The sequence below is a fragment of the Ictalurus punctatus genome, chromosome 9 (genome assembly GCF_001660625.3).
Source record: "Ictalurus punctatus breed USDA103 chromosome 9, Coco_2.0, whole genome shotgun sequence".
NCBI classification, from domain to species: domain Eukaryota; kingdom Metazoa; phylum Chordata; class Actinopteri; order Siluriformes; family Ictaluridae; genus Ictalurus; species Ictalurus punctatus.
The window spans coordinates 6262501-6280565 of NC_030424.2; the positions used below are offsets into that span (position 1 = coordinate 6262501).

Sequence of the window (18065 nt, forward strand, 5' to 3'; positions counted from 1 at the left end):
TTTTCATCTCCTAAAGGTTTTGTGTGGACAACGTGCTGCATATGCACATGAGGTGTCTGTCCCATGACCTTTATTTTCAAGTATTTTTGCTTCCCATGTCACTAGTATGCTACAGAAAGCGCCAACTAAGCCTAGTACTGCTTTTAAAAGCTGAACAATCTCCACAATTTAGGCTTAAATGAACTGAAATGAAATGTTGAACTTCACTTCCAGGCCCCTTATGCCCATGAAATTAAATGAATACCAAGTTACTTTAAGCCAGGAGTGTGTAACTCCACCTACAGTCGCCAGGAGTTTGTAACTCCACCTACAGCCGCCTCTGAAACTATTGGAACTGCAAGGCCAATTTGTTTGTGTTATACACCAAAGACGTTTGTGTTTGGGATCAAAAGATGGATATTAGATGAGAGTTTAGGATTTCAGTTTTGATTTCCTGGTATGTTAAACAGCATAAAGATGTGTTAAACAACCTAAAAAACGGATCGTTTTGTACCAGACCACCCAATTTTATTTCACAGCTCTCACAATGTTTGTCATCAGCTGTTGTTGTTTTCCTAGGCCAACCCATTCAATGTCGGTTGCTCAGTACACCAGTGGTTTCCTTCTTTTTCAAGACATTCCAAATTGTTGTAGTGGCTATGGCCATTTTTTTTGCAATGCCTCCGATTAATTTTCTCTTTTCTCAGCTTCAAAATGGCTTACTTTTCTCCCACTGACAGCCCTTTTTCATCTTCATGCTATCTTATCCTTTTTAACAACAAATTCTTCACAGGTGAAACTGAAGTAGAGGACTGCATTGGGATTGGGATCCTGTGGATCCCACGAGACCCAACGCAAATCTTGCGGGAACGGGCAGTTTTACCTTTGCTGCGGGTGGGAGTGGGCAGTCAAAAAATATAGCGTGGGTCCTGGGATTTGGCGCGTAACAAGAATAGAGTCAACAAATAAAGTTGAGAAAAAAATTGAAGGGGTTATTTACTTCACAAAAACAAAGCAAGGCAAGTCCGACAATTAGAAAAATTTTCAGTTGTTACTGAAAGAAATGGAAAAGAATTCAACTTTAAGTTGCGATAAATGTGCAAAAGTAGCCTATTTGTTTACAACGGGCACAAATCTGGCACTTCTGGGTTGAGGCATGGTGCATCCATGGTGCATCCTGGTTGGTCCAGGGTGCATCCTTCGTTTCAGCGCCAAACCTATCAATGCTGAAATAGCCGAAAATCTCAGCACTTGACTCTCTGGGTTTGACCCAGGTCCAAACAGTGTGTTTGAATGGTGGAAGTTTAATAGGGAGCACTTTCCTGTGTGTTTCATTTTGAGTATCCCTGAATCTAGTACGCCATCAGACAGGGCATTTAGTATGTGGATGTTGTAAGAGAGATGCACAGGCCTGGGACCGCGGTCGAACAGTAACATTCTCTTCCTCCATAGCAATCTGGAGTAGGTTAGGCCAAGCGATTCGTAATAGCATTCATTCATTCATTAAGTAGCCTACGTTTAATGTTTTATAGTATTATTTATTTTATTTATGCTATATGTTATTTAGCTACATAAACACCTGATATTTCGAGAATTATATTTCCTATTTATTTTATATTTTTTTATCTTATTTGTTTTATATTTATTTTGTTTCATATTTATTTAGGATATTTTTTAAGTAATTAAATTAAATATTGTGCCTTGTTGGGTTACCAGAGTTTAACTATTAGGCTATTGTTAGGTGTGTGTGTTGTTATGCATACATTTAAATAAGTTTTTAGGCTCCGCTAGTTGTGATGTTTTAAAAGTTGATAGAGTTTTATAAGGCTAATAAAAAATTGGCCCAATGTGTTTGTCCTGTGTGGTGCTTTACTTGTGCTTTTTACTTATGGTCAGTTTAATCAAACACAATGTTTTATGTCTGTTACGCTGAACATTTAGCATAGCCCTAAGATTTGTGTAAAATTTTCACAATATCTACAAGCTGTGACAGAATGTGGGTGCGGGCGGGAGTGGATACAAACATTGCGGGTGCGGGCGGGAGTGGCGCACACACGTTGCAGGAACAGGCGGTAATGGTAAAATTCAGCAGGAGTGGGATTAAGAAATCAATTCCCGCGGAGCGCTCTAAACTGAAGACCAAACCCAAGTGCAGATGTTCAGAGCTATTTATTGTTTAAACAAATCAGTCTAACAAGACACACCTGGGTAACAAGAAACACCTGTCAGGCACATGTTCCAATATTTTTGCTCACCTTCCAATTTGGTGGTCTGTATAGAAAATGTGCTATGTTCTACGTTGTTTAAATGGTAAATAGTGCCTTTAACCCTTAGTGGCTCTACATAGCACTTTACATTGTTTCTTATTCACAAACATACACACCAATGTGCTAGCCTGCCATCAGGAGCAACTTGGGGGTCAGTGTCTTGCCCAAGGACACTTGCATGTAGAGGCATTCGGGCTGGGAATCAAACCGCTAACCCTACGATTAGTGGACAACCCGCTCTACCACCTGAGGCACAGCCGCCCAAATCTTTAACACATCTACATATAAATGTAAGCATATAAAAGCTGAAATTCTAAACTCTCATCTCATATTTTGATCTCAAACACAAATGTCTATAGTCTACAGCAAAAACAAATGAACTGGCCTTGCCAGTCCAATAGTTCCAGAGGGGACTGTATGTGTATAAACAACACTGAGGACTGCAGCATTTTCATCCCATTTTAAGATAACCTATTCATTACATTTAGCAAACTTTCTTTAGGTCTCTCTTAACATCCTTGTCTTAATTGAAGCACAAACACAATAATGCACTGAAAGTGAGACAGGAGGAATGACACTAAGAGCACCACACCAATCCAGGTGAAATAAAGAGAAAAGGAAAGACAGAGATAGACAACCTTCAGGAGGAAGAAGAGGTTATGAAGACAGCTCAGTAAAGAGAACAGTCCCTTAAGCATATAGTCATCCATTTCTTCAAACTGCAGCAAAAGCCAAGTAGAGACAGACAGGAAGGCAGACAAACACACAGACAGACAAGCTCTACATCTAGTTAGACACGGGGACAAAAGCAAAGCAGATTATTAGCACTGGCAAACATACTTTCAAAAATAAGGGAATCACAGGGAAAATGTGAATGTTAAGTGTAGTACAAAAACTACTGAAAGGGGTATTCAATAAACTCAAAAACTACATTACTACTACCTTGTCTAAATGCTGTTTTATTTGAAAGACTAGTTCAGGTGACATAAAGGGTTTACCTGTATGTCCTTTTTATACTGATCCATATCACCCAGTTTTGCTGTCATCTCTTTCTCTAAAGCATCAAGCTGTTCTTTCAACTTTCTACAGCTGAGGTCTTTATCTGTAACACTCTTCTGTAAAGTGGTCATTGTGGAAGCTAGGGAGAAAAAAAACAAAACAAAAACAGTCAGACATGGATCAGACTCCAGGCATTGTGCTCAGATTTTTTTTAAAGGTTATTATTATTATTTTGATATTTTAAATCTTATGCTGTTCACACAGGGTTAAGCATATGTTGTGTTGCCTCAGATAAAAAACAAAGAACTAAGGCAAGCATAAAATATAAGGGTGTTTTCAGAGGTGATATTCAAAAGATCTTAATGACACAATGTTTCAGACATGCTCTAATGTTACTGAACTTTGCTTCAATGGCTGGAATATGTTTTTTTTTTGTTTGTTTGTTTTTTTTAAATTGTACAACCTATGCAGAAATACAATCATAGTTGAAGTTTTGAAGAAGAAAAAAAACCTGTCATGTTGTTCAGATTCACATTTCGAAGCATCTCGTTCAGCTTCTGCTGCTCTGGAGCTAACTGTGCCAGTTTCCTCTGCAACTCCTAAACACAAACACAAGCTAGATCACTGTGTTCATATTTACTTTTGGCTTTCTCAAAAGAAACAATCCTCTAAATTTATTTCCACTAAACATGCCCAAAATGATACAAAAAACAACAACAACAACAACAACAAAAAAAAGCCAGTACACAGTGGGTTTAATTCAAGTCTGTGATCACTATTTTTTAAGGTCTTGCTTGCTTGGTCCATAATAGGTAGATATATAGGTACTATGGCCAAACCTCAAACTGCTGCTGCAACGAGTTGATTTCTATTATTTGTCCATCTCTCTTCTGGTTGATACAATCCAATTCAATTTTCTGGACTTTCTTCTTGGCCTGGGCATCTCTCAGTTTTTCAGAGATTTCTTTATGTTTGTTCCCCTAAGCAAAAGCATGATGGGAAGTTAGTTAGCAAGATCACCTCACATTCAAGGAACATAAAAATGTGTATTTTCCCATTAGTTTATAACTTATGTACATATTTTATAGCTTTGAACATTCAGCTATACTGGTTAGCTGCATAACTAAACAGCATGGCCTTAAGGCAAATGTAGGCTCACCACAGCTTCAAGCTCCAACTCCAGACTCCTCTTCTTTGACTTCAAGTGAATGATGATCTCTTGCTCATGACTTTTCTGGTTCTGGAGGTCCTGCTTTTTCTTCTTCTCCAACTCAAACTGGCGCTGCCGCTCTAGCTCCTTCTTAGCGGCCTGGAAGGATATTTAAAATATTAATAAACATTAGAGTAAAACTGAGGAAGAACAAATAATTCCTGCACTGAAGATTTATAGCCAGTGTACACAAATTTTAACTGTTACATGAAGACACAGTACGTCACACAGGCAGGGTTTACCCTACCACAGAAAGTCTTAGGCACAGTACCTACTTTTTTTGCGGAACACCTTAAGCCGAATGAATGTAAAAAGGCATTTAGGCGATATTATCAGAATGAATGTAACAAGTAAGAGATCTATGCACTGACAAAAAACAAAAAAGTGGCTTGATCTCAAACGGAAAGGTACAGTATGCGGGCATCAGGAATGACCTGCCAATCAACAATCAGTGTTTGGACAAACGTTTGTGTGATTGGTGTGTGACAGATGTTCATCTCCACGCTAAACAAATCAAACAGCTGAATATTTCTCTGCAACCTAAACTCGGGATGGTAGTTATAACCATTGACTTGGATAAACAAGTTGTAAGCCCCAACAAAAAATAAATTAACACTGCAGTACTGAACTTTTGCCTCTCTATCACCATCTCTGTTTGAACCATAAAATTGCAAGTTAAATGCAGTCTTTTTTTCTTTTTTTAAATATGGGTTGTGCTTCAGCACTGCTGCTCTGTGCAGATGAATCTGATGGTTTGAGGTCTTTGTATGTGTTTTATATTAGCTCCAATACTTGACAATGGAGGTGGCGGCGGATATGGTTTTCTTGGAGTAGAGGTGAATTGCTCTCTCTCATAGCTAGCAGGAAATAAGTGCAATCTGACCCGACAGCGCAAATTATTAATCATTATTTTAAGTTGACCTTTGCAAAATGGGGTACGGTAAGGAAACAAACAGTTTTGAACACTGATTTTTTTAATGTACTTGCTCAATAATTGATTTCTGAAAAAAAAAGGTTAGATACTGCAGATTTAAGTATAAACTTTTTTGTTATGGAGTAATTCTTGTGTATGTTAACAACAGCGATAGCAGATAGAGAAAAGATATAACTAATATTTTACTAGCTAGTTGACATTACATAAACGATACCTTGACTGAACTAATGTTAGTATCTAACATGGCTTGGTAGCTAAACAAAGTTAGGCTGTGTTCACACATGATGTCTTTTTCTGATTTAAAAAAAAAAAAAAACACTGATCAAAGCATATTTTAACATAAGAAATAAAATCATTGTTCTAAAATGCAGTTGAGAGCGTCCAAAAAGAACACTCAGAGCGTTTTTGAAAATACAGTCTATTCCACAAGATTATTATGTAAAAAAAAAAAAAAAAAAAAAAAAAACAGTCACCTCTTTCCTCTCTAGCTCTTTGAGTCTCTCCTCCTCCCTCTGCCTTTCCAGCTCCCTCTGTCGCTCCAGTCTCTGCTCCTCCTCTCTCTTCCTCCTCAGCTCTAGCTCACGTGCCTCCCTCTCTTTTCTCTCCTGCTCCTCACGAGCTTTTTGCGCTCTCCTCTCTTCCTCACGTCGCTGTTGCTCCAGCAAAGCCAGGCGCCGTTTCTCCAGCTCTGCATTTCCACGCTCCAGGTTTTCCTTGAACTTGTCCTCAAAGGTCACTGTAAGCACAAGCACGCAAGCCACACACATACACTCGTTTATCTGCCCATCATTATGAGCACTTCATCAACATATTTATTCATGCAGCTAATTAATGCTATGCCTACACTTGGTCATCTCAATGGACATTTCTATGATCACACCATCTGGTGGAGGCTGAACATTGTATGTACAAAGCGCTAGCTGTATTTTCAGTTTAATAAACAAACAAGAAGCAGTATCACATGACCCCTAAGTGAACAGCTGCATGACGTAATGCTGGAATTGACCATACCATGTATTGCGTGATAAGCCTCAAAATGGCAAATCAAAAACAGCCCCATCTTAAGACAAATCAAATAATTAATAGAAACTGATTTAATATTAAAATTAAAAACCTACTTAATATTTTCATGCACGTACTGGGGCGTGGTGTGTTCATGTCTGTGATATTTATCCATTTGTTTAGTAAATATCTTATGTTCCAATATCTCTAATGATAGTCAAGATTACTATAAAAATGTATTATCATTGTATATGATCACAATGTTTATTAATCTAATAAGATCTTTACTCCTTCACAAAGTTTGGATTTTAACCGATGCCAGAACAAGTGCTACTACAGCACAGTAGGCTGAAACATCGCTCATGTGCTGTTTAAATTATAGGGATACACCACAAAATATAGCATAAATAATGCTAATGAGTCTTTATTAATCACATATACATTACAGCACAGTGAAATTCTTTTCTTCGCATACCCCAGCATATGAGGAAGTTGGGGTCAGAGTGCAGGGTCAACCATGATACAGCACCCCTTGAACAGAGAGGGTTAAGGGCCTTGCTTAAGGGCCCAACAGTGGCAGCTTGGCAGCGCCGGGTCTTGAACCCCCGACCTTCCGATCAGTAACCTAGAGCCTTAACCGCCAAGCCTCCACTGCCCCATATTAAACACAAATATTGTGTTTTGAGTGTTTATTGTATATTATTTTTAATTAGTGATGAGCATAGTGACTCAGCAGGCATTAACCCTGACCAGGATAAAGTGGTTACTAAAGATGAATTCATCAATTCAGCAGTTCCTGAAAATGCTAGTAACTGCCTCAGACAAGACCCCTCACTGTGTGAGAGCAATTCATTTGTAAAATTCCCTATCACAACTATGAGTGTTATGTAACTTATGTAAGTGAGTATGTAGAAAATGGGAGGACTGTAGGACTGAGTCACAGAGGTGTTTGAACAGAGCAGATGCTGGGTGTGGTGAAAAGCCCTACAGTTATTCTTGGATTTCTGTGGCGGATCAGAGTCTGTAAACTCCTCAGCTAGGGAAGCATAGACGGACGAACTGGTGGATCCATTCAATGAATCGCCAACGTTCCCTCTAACAGCAAGAATAATAAATAAAAAAATTGAGTAATTTGTTTAAGTCTTAAGGCCAAAATTCTTAACTCTTAGCAAACTGAAATTGGGGCCTATCTGTCATGACCAGCTGAATGTTTGCTTTACCTGAGTGATGGGGGTACAAGATCAACAGGAAGAGCAAGAGGCAGAGCCTGTCCTTCCCTGGCCATATCAACCAGGTGCATGGCCAGAATAAACTCATCTGCCTTTAGTTTGCCATCCTTATCTACATCTGCCAGGTTCCTATAAACCCCCATAGACAACAATACATTATAAAAACACACACATATACACATACATACATACACACACACACACACACACACACACACACACACACACACACACAATATTATATATATAAAATATAGAAAACACAATGTTGTTGAAAAAACATGAACTGAAGAGATACCAACCAAATAGTGGCTAGCTGTGTTTGACTTAATGATGTTGAAGCCATTGCATTCCTCACTTGAGGGCCTACAAAGTTAAAATTACAAGGAATTAAACGTATAATATATACACACACAAATTTGCCCAAGTACTTGGATAGTGTCTAAACAGAAATTGACTGAAAATAAGTTTTCAAAGGAGTTTCAAATATGCCTAATTTAACAATCTACTTACGGACATGTGAAGGCTGTTTAAACTTTACATATAGCTTTGAACTTACTTTTGTTGCATCAACAAAACTAGTCAGACTGAAACTGAGCCATATTCCTGTCAGTCAAAGCTACCCCCCCCCCCCTTCAGAAATGTTTAACTGACTGACTGTAAGCATTGACATATAAAGAAAAGAAATATGAACAAAGCAACTGCCTCTTGAATTGAGAAATGTAAGCTAGAGAGGTCATTCAACTGTTCTGCTGAAGTGCATAATGAGCCACAGTAGTTGGCAGTTCTCCTTTACTTTTGCATCACATTTTATGAAAGAAAAAAAAAATTACGTGTTAGATGTTTATTTCATGAGTCCTGAATTATTGGGTCAGTAAAAACATTTTAGATTGCCAAACATTACTTTTCCAACAGAAATTAATTGAAATTAATTAAAGCTGACAGGGATTAACTGGGGTGAAAAGAAAAAGAAAAAAAAGCAGAAGGAAGTGTGACAATCAAAAGAACAATGGCAGGTTCTCCAATAGGTGTCTCTTCAGTTTCTCCAAAAAGCTGTATGATGCGTAGCTGAAACTACTGATTAGGTCAGTCATGAATACGCGTTTATAAAAAGTCCTGGATGAAAATTTCAGGTAATCAAATATTCAGTTAATAGCACTACAGAAGGTGACAATGCCAAGCAAAATTGTCTTGACAACAAATCACAAGGAAGCTTCAGGGCAAAAAGGAACATGCAAGAAGGAAGAAAAGGCCCAGTAATTTAGTAAAGAGAAGTGTAACTTTACTATGCTACAGCACGTTTAATGTTCGCATGTGTTTAAAAATGTTCCAGCATGCAGGTGTGTAGAGGACTGAAGATGATTTATAATTATGTTCAATTAACCAGTGCTAAACTACTTTTTAAAGTGACTCAAGTTTGTGACACCCTGCTCTATGATAATGCTCTAGGCATGTCACAGTAAGCTTGAGAAGGTCTGAATCTTAATATCCTCACCTTAATGGTATGAGTTTAAATCAGATGCATCTACATTTATTTACATTCATTCTGCTTTATGTGATGCTTCCTGTGTAAAGAGTAACAACTACTTTAGTCTTTTTTTTTTTTTTTTTTAACAGATACTTTATTAATCTTACTCCATTAAGTATTTGTATAAGAATTTTTTTTCTTAGTAATGGTACTTTTGCCTGAGTAAGTATTTCTGATGCTCTAACCACCTCTGGAAATACCATACAAGTTATAATTATGAAAATACAAACATTACAGCATTGCATCATTAATCCCTACATTCTGTTTTCATTAATTGATGACTTTGACTTGACTTAACTAATCAGCCAAATTATTTAATAATTTGGTCATTGTTAGTTCAGGGGTTAAAAAATTGGACTTCTGGATTGGAAGGTTAATATATATAAGAGGAAGTCTGTTTAAAGACGTTTAAACAGACCTGCAGTATGAGTACTTAATATGCTGAAACCTCAGGACACCAGTTATGTAGTTAAGTAGTTTATCATCATACCTGACAGATAGCCAATCATCTGCCTATCTAGGCTGTTGAACTGCTGTCTGTATTTAAGCCGGGATGCCTGCGGCACAGCCCAGTCCAAGGGGCTGCTTTGAGGAGAGCTGCTGGCTAAAGATGTTGTGGAAGAAGAGTTCGAGCTGGGAGAGAGTACAGTGTGTTTAATTAAGCATATTCATTTCACAAAATACAATTTTGCTAACATCAACACATGGCACAACAGTCCTGTTAATCCAATGCACAGGCTATTTTTGTTTTGTTTTTATTTTGCTCTATCATACATGGTCATAACACACACAAAAACACAGACACACACACACCAGTCCATCACAAGCCACTGTGCATACCCCCATTCACACCAACACTGTTAGATCATCTCACCTGCTGGAACTCAGGTCCAGGAGAGCTGATGTCTTGGCAGTGGGAGAAAACCCCATTTGAGAGGAAGTGAAGTAACTGTTCAGTGGGAGAGCTATGAACACATACAGATTTAAAGAAGATTCAGTACCCAAAATGCTTAAACATGCAACAAGGTGCTACTAAATGGACTCTGGTGATTCAAATTATGACCTACCATTTGTAAGAGAAACAGGAGTGGGCTGTATTATACCCACAGGTCCATTGGCCAGAGCGGGAGCATTAATGGTGGGCATTATTGGCATGGTCAGTCCAGTGGGCATCATGGGAGTCATGCCCTGCATAGGACTTACGGAGGGCAGTGGCATGGGGGTAAGAACAGGCATAGTGGGGACCATGGGTATGTTTTGCATGGATCCCATCCCTCGAAAAAACATTCCAATCCAAAAGTTCAATTAATAGTCAGTCAATATGAAGACAACATGAGACCAAACAATGTTTGAATTACTATATACCTGCAAAGATTATGGAAAAGAATTCTTATGGAAAAGAAATTATATTATGCTACATGCTACAGTACCTACTACCATTCAATCACTATTATTCATATTAGCATGAGTATGAGTCTTTCAGAAAAACAAGGATTACAACACAGTTGCAAAAACATTCCTACCCACTAAATGAAAGGCAGTCTTGCAATGCCTATGCAATTGGATATTTGTCTGTTATGCCCTTCCAAGTCTGATACCTATAGCTTTCAATGAACAAATGTTTTAGCCACTTTTAAGCCCTCCTTCAGTGACACTTTCTGTTATACGCTGTGGTTCAGTGAAACAGCTAGTAGGCCTCAATTTGTGCACCTGGATTCTACCACCTTGACCATAACACAGCCAAAAGTAGAAACCTAAATGTAGCTGTAAAAGCAAGGATAAAAATATGTTGGTTCAACTTTCAATGCAATGCTGAGGCAATAATAATATCTTACTGCATATAAAACCAAGTTTCAGGAGGCTGAAAACATGAACTACTTAAAACTTCTCTATTCCTAATTCCTTTAATATTATTTAAAAAAACAAAAACAAACAAACAAACAAAAAAAAACCAACTATGATAAAGTTAAAATGCATTTTGTTCAAAATAAGGAGGGTAATTTGTGGATACATTGGCAGCTTACCAAGTGGTGTTAGTGGCATGGTAGGAGCAGGTACTGGTGGCTGTTTCATGATGATAGGCAGAGCTAAAGGAAGATTCTGACCCTGCAACTTCATCTTAATCAGTTTCATAGCAATAGAGAACTCCAAACGGTCCATTTTCCCATCCCTGTTCATGTCAGCCAGAGCCCTGCAGGGATACACAGTACACAATCAGAAAATGTCCATTCTGATCAGTAGACCTTAATAGAAAACAATAAAATTAGTATTGGAAAAAACACTACCTACTTTGTTCTAGTTTTTCACAAAAAAAAATAAATAAATAAATAAATAAATCAATCAATCAATCTCATTTTCTGGCTAAAATTTATCTGGAATACATAAATATTTTGGAGCAGTGGCCAGTGGCAAATCCTCGTTTTTATACATCACTGCAGCGCTGGACCAGCATTTATGTTACTTCACTATTAGAACACAACTAGTCTAGTTTTCATAATATTTAGGAAAGAAAAAAGAAAACCACATTTAATCTTTAAAGAATTAATCACTTCCAACCTCCATTATCACTAACCTTTATTCCATATCTGCAGGAACTGTCAATGTTTACTACAAATTGAAAAATCCAGTTATACAGTATAATATAATATCAATCTGTCCATTTTCTGTACCACTTATCCAACACAGGGTTGCGGGGAGCCTGAAAACAAACCCAGGGGACTCGGGACACAAGACGAGGGAAAACCCATCGCAGGGCACAATCGCACACACATTCACACGCTATGAACAATTTAGAGATAATCAACCTACATCGAATGTCTTTGAACTGGGGAAGAAAACTGGAGTGCCTGGAGGAAACCCCTGAAGCACAGGGAGAACATGCAAACTTCACACACATAAGGTGAAGGCAGGAATTGAACCCCCAACCCCACAGGCTTGAGGCAAACGTGCTAACCACTATGCCCTGATAATCTAAGCTAATCTAATCATTATATTATACTATACTATAATATAATATACACCAATCAGCCATAGCATTAAAACCACCGACAGGTAAAATGAATAACATCGATTATCTTGTTACAGTGGCACTTCTCAAGGGATGGGATATATTCAGCAGAAAGTGAACAGTCAGTTCTTAAAGTTGATGTGTTGTAAGCAGGAAAAATGAGCAAGCCTTAGGATCTGGGCAACTTTGACAAGGGCCAAATTGTGATGGCTAGACGAATGGGTCAGAGCTTCTCTGAAACAGCAGGTCTTGTGGGGTGTTCCCACTATGCAGTGGTTAGTACCTACCAAAAGTGGTCCAAGGAAAAATAACCAATGAACCAGCGACAGGACCACGTGAGACCAAGGCTCACTGATGTGTGTGGAGAGCGAAGGCTAGCCCATCTGGTCCGATCCCATGGAAGAGCGACTGTAGCACACATTGCTGAAAAAAGTTAATGCTGGCTATGATGGAAAGGTGTCAGAAGACATTGCACTGCAGCTTGCTGCGAATGGGGCTGCGTAGCCTCAGACTGCCACTGTTGACCCCTGTCCACTGCTGTAAGCAGCTACAGTGGGCACATGTGCATCAGAACTGGAACAGTAGAGCAATGGAAGAAAGTGGCCTGGTGAATAATGTTTTCCTTCACATCATGTGGATGGCCAGGGGTGTGTGTGTGTGTGTGTGTGTGTGTCACTAATCTGGAGAATAGATGGCACAAGGATGCACTATGGGAAGAAGGTGGTCACATGCGCTATGTTCTTCTGGGAAACCTTGGTTCTTGGCATTCATGTGGATGTTATTTTGACATGCATCACTTACCTATACATTGCTGTAAACCAAGTACACCTTTTCATGGCAACAGTATTCCTTAATGACAGTGGCCTCTTTCAGCAGGATAATGCACCCTGCCACACTGTAAAAATGTTCAGGAATGGTTTGAGTAACATGACAAAGGGTTCAAGGTGTTGACTTTGAGATCTCAAGCCGATCAAGCATCTGTGGCATATGATGGACAAATAAGTCTGATCCATGGAGGCCCCACCTAACAACTTGCAGGACTTAAAGGATCTGCTGCTAACGTCTTGGTGCCAGATACTACAGCACACCATCAGAGGTCTTGTGGAGTCCATACCTTGACAGGTCAGTTATTTTGGTGGCAAAAAGGATACCCACACAATATTAAGCAGGTGATTATTATATTATGGCTGATGAAACGAAGATAAATAATGTCAGAGCATTTTCCATCTTCAATGTGAAAAAAATATATAAAGATTAAGTGAAAAACAATGGGAAACATTTTACAGAAAAATAGAGGGAAAAAGTCACAATAACCTGGTTGCATAAGTGTGCACACCCTTAAACTTATACTTTGTTGAAGCACCTCTTGAATTTATTACACCACTCAGTCTTTTTGGGTAAGAGTCTGTCAGACTGGCACATTTGATTTGGCAAAATTTTCCACTTCTTTCTAGCAAAAACATTCTCAATCCATCAAATTGCAAGGGTCATCTCCTGTGCACAGCCTGCTTCAGGTCACCCCACAGATTTTTTGCTGGATTCAGGTCTGGGCTCTGGATAGATCATTCAAAAACAAAGCTTCTTTTAATTAAGCCATTCCTTTGTTGATTTAGATGTATGCTTTGGGTCAATGTCATGCTGAAAGTTGAAATTCCTTTTCATCTTCAGCTTACTAGCAGATACCTGGTAGTAGGTTTGCACTAAAATCGACTGATATTTGTAGCTACTGATGATTCCCTCCACCTTGAACCCCAGTTGTGGCTGAAAAAAAGCAGCCCTAAAGCGTGATACTGTCACCACCATGCTTCATCATGGGTATGGTGTTCTTTTGTTGGTGCGCTTTTTTGCACCAAACATAATTTCAGAAATTATTACACCTTTAGGAATTGGTCTTATCAGACCATAACACATTTTGCTACATGGTTTGGGGTGATTTAGTTGGGCTTGGATGTTTTTTGTGAGAAAGGGCTTCTGTCTAGCCACCCTACCCCATAGCCCAGAAATTTGAAAAATACGAGAGACTGTTGTCACATGCAGAGTACTTATCAGTACTTATCAGATATTCCTGCAGCTCCTTTAATGTTGCTGTAGGTTTCTTGGCAGCCTCCCTGGTAAGTTTTTGTCTTGTCCTTTTGGAGGAACATCTTATTCATGGTGATGTCACTGTGGTACCATTTTCTCTATTTGTTGATGATGGCCCTCATGGTGTTCCATGGTACATCTAATGTTTTGTAAATTCTTTTATACCCCTCTCCTGATTTATTCCTTTCGACAAGTGTGTCAGTGGAAAGTATATAAGTACACCCCATGGAAACAGCTTTTTTGGGGGTTTTTTTTGTTTGTTTGTTTGTTTTTTTACATATTTGGACAAGCAAACCTTTGATCCTCCTTGAAAGTGCCTATTAATAAAGGTGATACACTACCAAATGACAAAACTGATATTTTAAAATAATTTTCACAATTTAAATGAATAAAAAACAGATCGTCACATGGAAAAAGTAAGTACACCCCAATGTTCATCACACCTTCAAATCCATAAAATTACAATCAGGTGTTCAAGATTGGGTGCCAGTGATTAGAACCTGCTTAGGGAGTGTAGTTGGAACCCGTCTTATTTAAACCTCTCACATCTAGTGCCTGGGGTTCCCTTTGCTATTGAGGTGTGTGGTGTCATGGCAAGTTCTGTAAGGCCTTCAGAAAAAAGGTTCTAGATACCCGTGTGTCTTGCAAGGGATTTAAAAAGATCTCCAAATTATCTGAAATACATAATTCTGTAAGGAAAACAATCTACAAGTGGCGCAGATTTCAAAAGACTACCAATTTGTCCAAGACTGGCCAATTCAGCCCAGGAGCATTCCACCTGATGCAAAAAGAAGTCTCCAGGAACTCCAAAATTACATCACAGGATCTGCTAGTAAGTCTTGCAACCGTTGGTGTCAAAGTGAATGCTTCTACAATGAAAAAGAGTGCACAAATTTGACCTGCATGGGAGACGTGCCAAGAGAAAGCCTTTGGAAGACTACTAGGCAAAAACCAGGCCTTTTGGAATAATGTGTCCAGAGACAAAAGAGTCAAAGATAGAGTTGTTTGGTCACAGTAATGGCAAACATGCTAGGCGCTGACCAAAGACAGCTTTTCAGGAGAAGCACCTCATACTAAGCCTCAGGGAATGGACAGCTTGCATTCAATGATTCAACTATAAATTCTGCATCATATCAAAGAGTGCTTGAAGATAATTTGTCAAAGTTGAAGATGAACCAAAAGTGGACATTTCAACAGGATAATGATCCTGAGAAAACTAGCAAATCCACCAAGGAATGGCTCAAAATGAAGAAATGGAGGGTTATGGAATGGCCTAGACAAAGCCCAGATTTGAATCCCATTGAAATGTTATGGGGGATTTGAAACGGGTAGTACATGCAAGAAAACCCTCCAAGATCTTGCAACTGAAAGAATATTATACGGAAAAGTGGTCAAAATTCCAGCAAACCGATGTCAGAGACTGGTGGACAATTATGCAAAATGCCAACAGGAAGTTATTTCTGCTAAAGGGGGCAATACTAGCTTCTGAGGCCAATAGTGTACTTACATATACCAGAGAAGAATATCACATCTATTGATATTTAGGTTGAATAAATGATTGAAAAACTACATTTCCAAGTGGTTTTGTTCCAGTATACCAACTTTTTTAAATAGGTACTGTTTCAAAGACAATGTTTGCCTGTGCAAATATGTCATAAAAGCCAACAATTTCCATGGTGTACTTTTTCACATAACTGTACCATGCATGCTTTGTAAGCTCTTTGCAGACCATGGATTCAGCAGTCAGATGAAACCAAGATGATGTGAAGAAAATCCTACAGAAACAGCTCGTCTTTATTTGGGGTTAATCAGAATGAATGTGATTGGTTCATTCTGAACACAGCTACATTCCTAATTATAAAACGGTGTGCACACTTATGCAACCAGATTTTTGTCAATTTTTTATTTTTCCATAAAATATTTTGATTGTTTTTCACTTAATTTTTATACGTCGTAATGTCACATTGAGGGTGGAGAAAGTTCTGATTTATCTTAGTTTAATTTTGTGATGGCAATAATTTGTTATATCTGTGACTGTATAAAATTATTGCCTGATTAATATTAAAATTCAATCAAATAACAAACCTCTAAAGCAATTAAATTATCCAACTTGTAAAGGAATTGACAGTGCTAGTGTACATGTACAGAGTACAGTAAACAGTTTAACTAAACAGAGCACTCAATTTTTTCATCATGTACTTTTCAGTTTGAAAATGTACAATTTCTCTTTTAGGTTTAATTTGTAACTAAGACCAGTTACTTTGAAGTGGACCAGTATGTGCTTAAACAATGAATCCCCACATGCCTTTTCTCTGCTACACTAGGCTATCATCTGAAATATAATCCATGTGCTTTTTAATAGCACTGTAAAAGTATAGTATTAATATATGTAGCATTTCGAAACTAGAATCCACAAAAATAAAGTACATGGAAATAAATTCTTTATAATAATGGTTAGTAAAAATCCCCTGGAATCCCATCTGTATTTCAGGTGTACCTAATGGGGTTATGAGCCCAAGACTGAAGACCTATGACTTAAGGGTATACAAGGTCCATGTGTTCGGACTCATTCAAGAGTGTTTCATGGACTGCTAGGTAACAGTAGTCAGGTAGTGAAAAGGCCGATTCTGCAGGGTTGATTTACACACATCTAGCACACACTTGACTTTTTGCATAAAAGTCAAACAACTCCCTTCCAGAGGGATTGGCTTCTGTAGATTGGAGGGACTACACAAAGACTAGCAGTGAACCTGTTAAAGCATTGCAAGTACATACTACATGCAATGCAATATGGGAAGTTCTCACTAGTGCGTCTGCATTCAGTGCATCTGGTGGAAATGCACTATTGACTACAGGCCTGGAAGACGGTCAGATGGAAGGGAATGCGTGTTATTCGGAGAAGACAATGTCGGTAAGAGAAAGCATTCTTAGCATAGCATCACTTAGCATTCTATGCAAAAATACATCTAATACACAAACACAGCAGAAGAGGATGGCTTTGGAGGACACGATACATGTGCCTCCTTCTGTAGTCACAAACTACTAAGTGTTTAGCTCAATACTGGGTATATGTGGTCCAACATGTATACGAGGTAAAAAGAAGAAACAGGAAAGATGGCTGATGGACAGTGGTATTTATTGCAAATTCTGCATCATCACTTCACTACTCAGTTGGAAGGTGTTGGCATGTATGCACTAGGGATGTCACGATACCAAAAATCTAGTAGTCGGTACCGATACCACCAAAAGTACACATACTCGATACCAAAGTCGATACCACGGTGTGGTATAAAAATAAAATTTTATTTAAAAAAAAATTTAAACTAAAAACTCCTGGTGGACATCCTCTCTGGCTAATACTGGCAAAAAGAGAGAGGGCGATATTTTAGTTATCAAACACTGTCTGACACTGACTATTAAAACAGTGGAGGCTACAAGCAAGGTGCACTCCTAAATGCGCTCACACACACACACACACACACACACACACCCCTTATACTCTGAATGCAAGCATTAGTTTAAATTCACTGATATGGTTGCAGGCCAAAAAGATTTATTAAAACCATTAACATTTCAATAATTATTTGTGACATTAGGTGACAGGACACTGAATGGCAATGCATGGTGGCCCATTAGGAGGTAGTTTATAACATTGCAATGCGTTAGCATCGTTAACAAATAACTGGCTATCACAAACATTACATGGAGCATAACGTTAGCTGGTTTCATGGCCACAATGCCAGCTGCCTCAAACAAACATAATATAGGACCGTCTTTCAGGTGCTTCGCCAAATTCCAGGTGTTTCCTCGCTTTGTTTGAAATGAACG

General features: G+C 38.5%; 1 protein-coding gene across 1 annotated transcript in view; it reads right to left on the reverse strand.

Annotated features, from left to right (window-relative positions):
- Positions 1-18065, reverse strand: part of itsn2b (intersectin 2b) — a 63368-nt gene that overhangs the window by 34245 nt on the left and 11058 nt on the right. Inside the window, exons 5-16 of the mRNA XM_017476205.3 lie at positions 11173-11339; positions 10216-10422; positions 10023-10113; positions 9639-9781; positions 7923-7986; positions 7612-7749; positions 7380-7486; positions 5863-6125; positions 4405-4554; positions 4085-4225; positions 3757-3844; positions 3245-3384 (exon numbers count right to left, since the gene is read on the reverse strand). Of these exons, the coding sequence (XP_017331694.1) occupies positions 3245-3384; positions 3757-3844; positions 4085-4225; positions 4405-4554; positions 5863-6125; positions 7380-7486; positions 7612-7749; positions 7923-7986; positions 9639-9781; positions 10023-10113; positions 10216-10422; positions 11173-11339 (1699 nt within the window). The remainder of the gene's footprint in view (positions 1-3244; positions 3385-3756; positions 3845-4084; positions 4226-4404; positions 4555-5862; positions 6126-7379; positions 7487-7611; positions 7750-7922; positions 7987-9638; positions 9782-10022; positions 10114-10215; positions 10423-11172; positions 11340-18065) is intronic.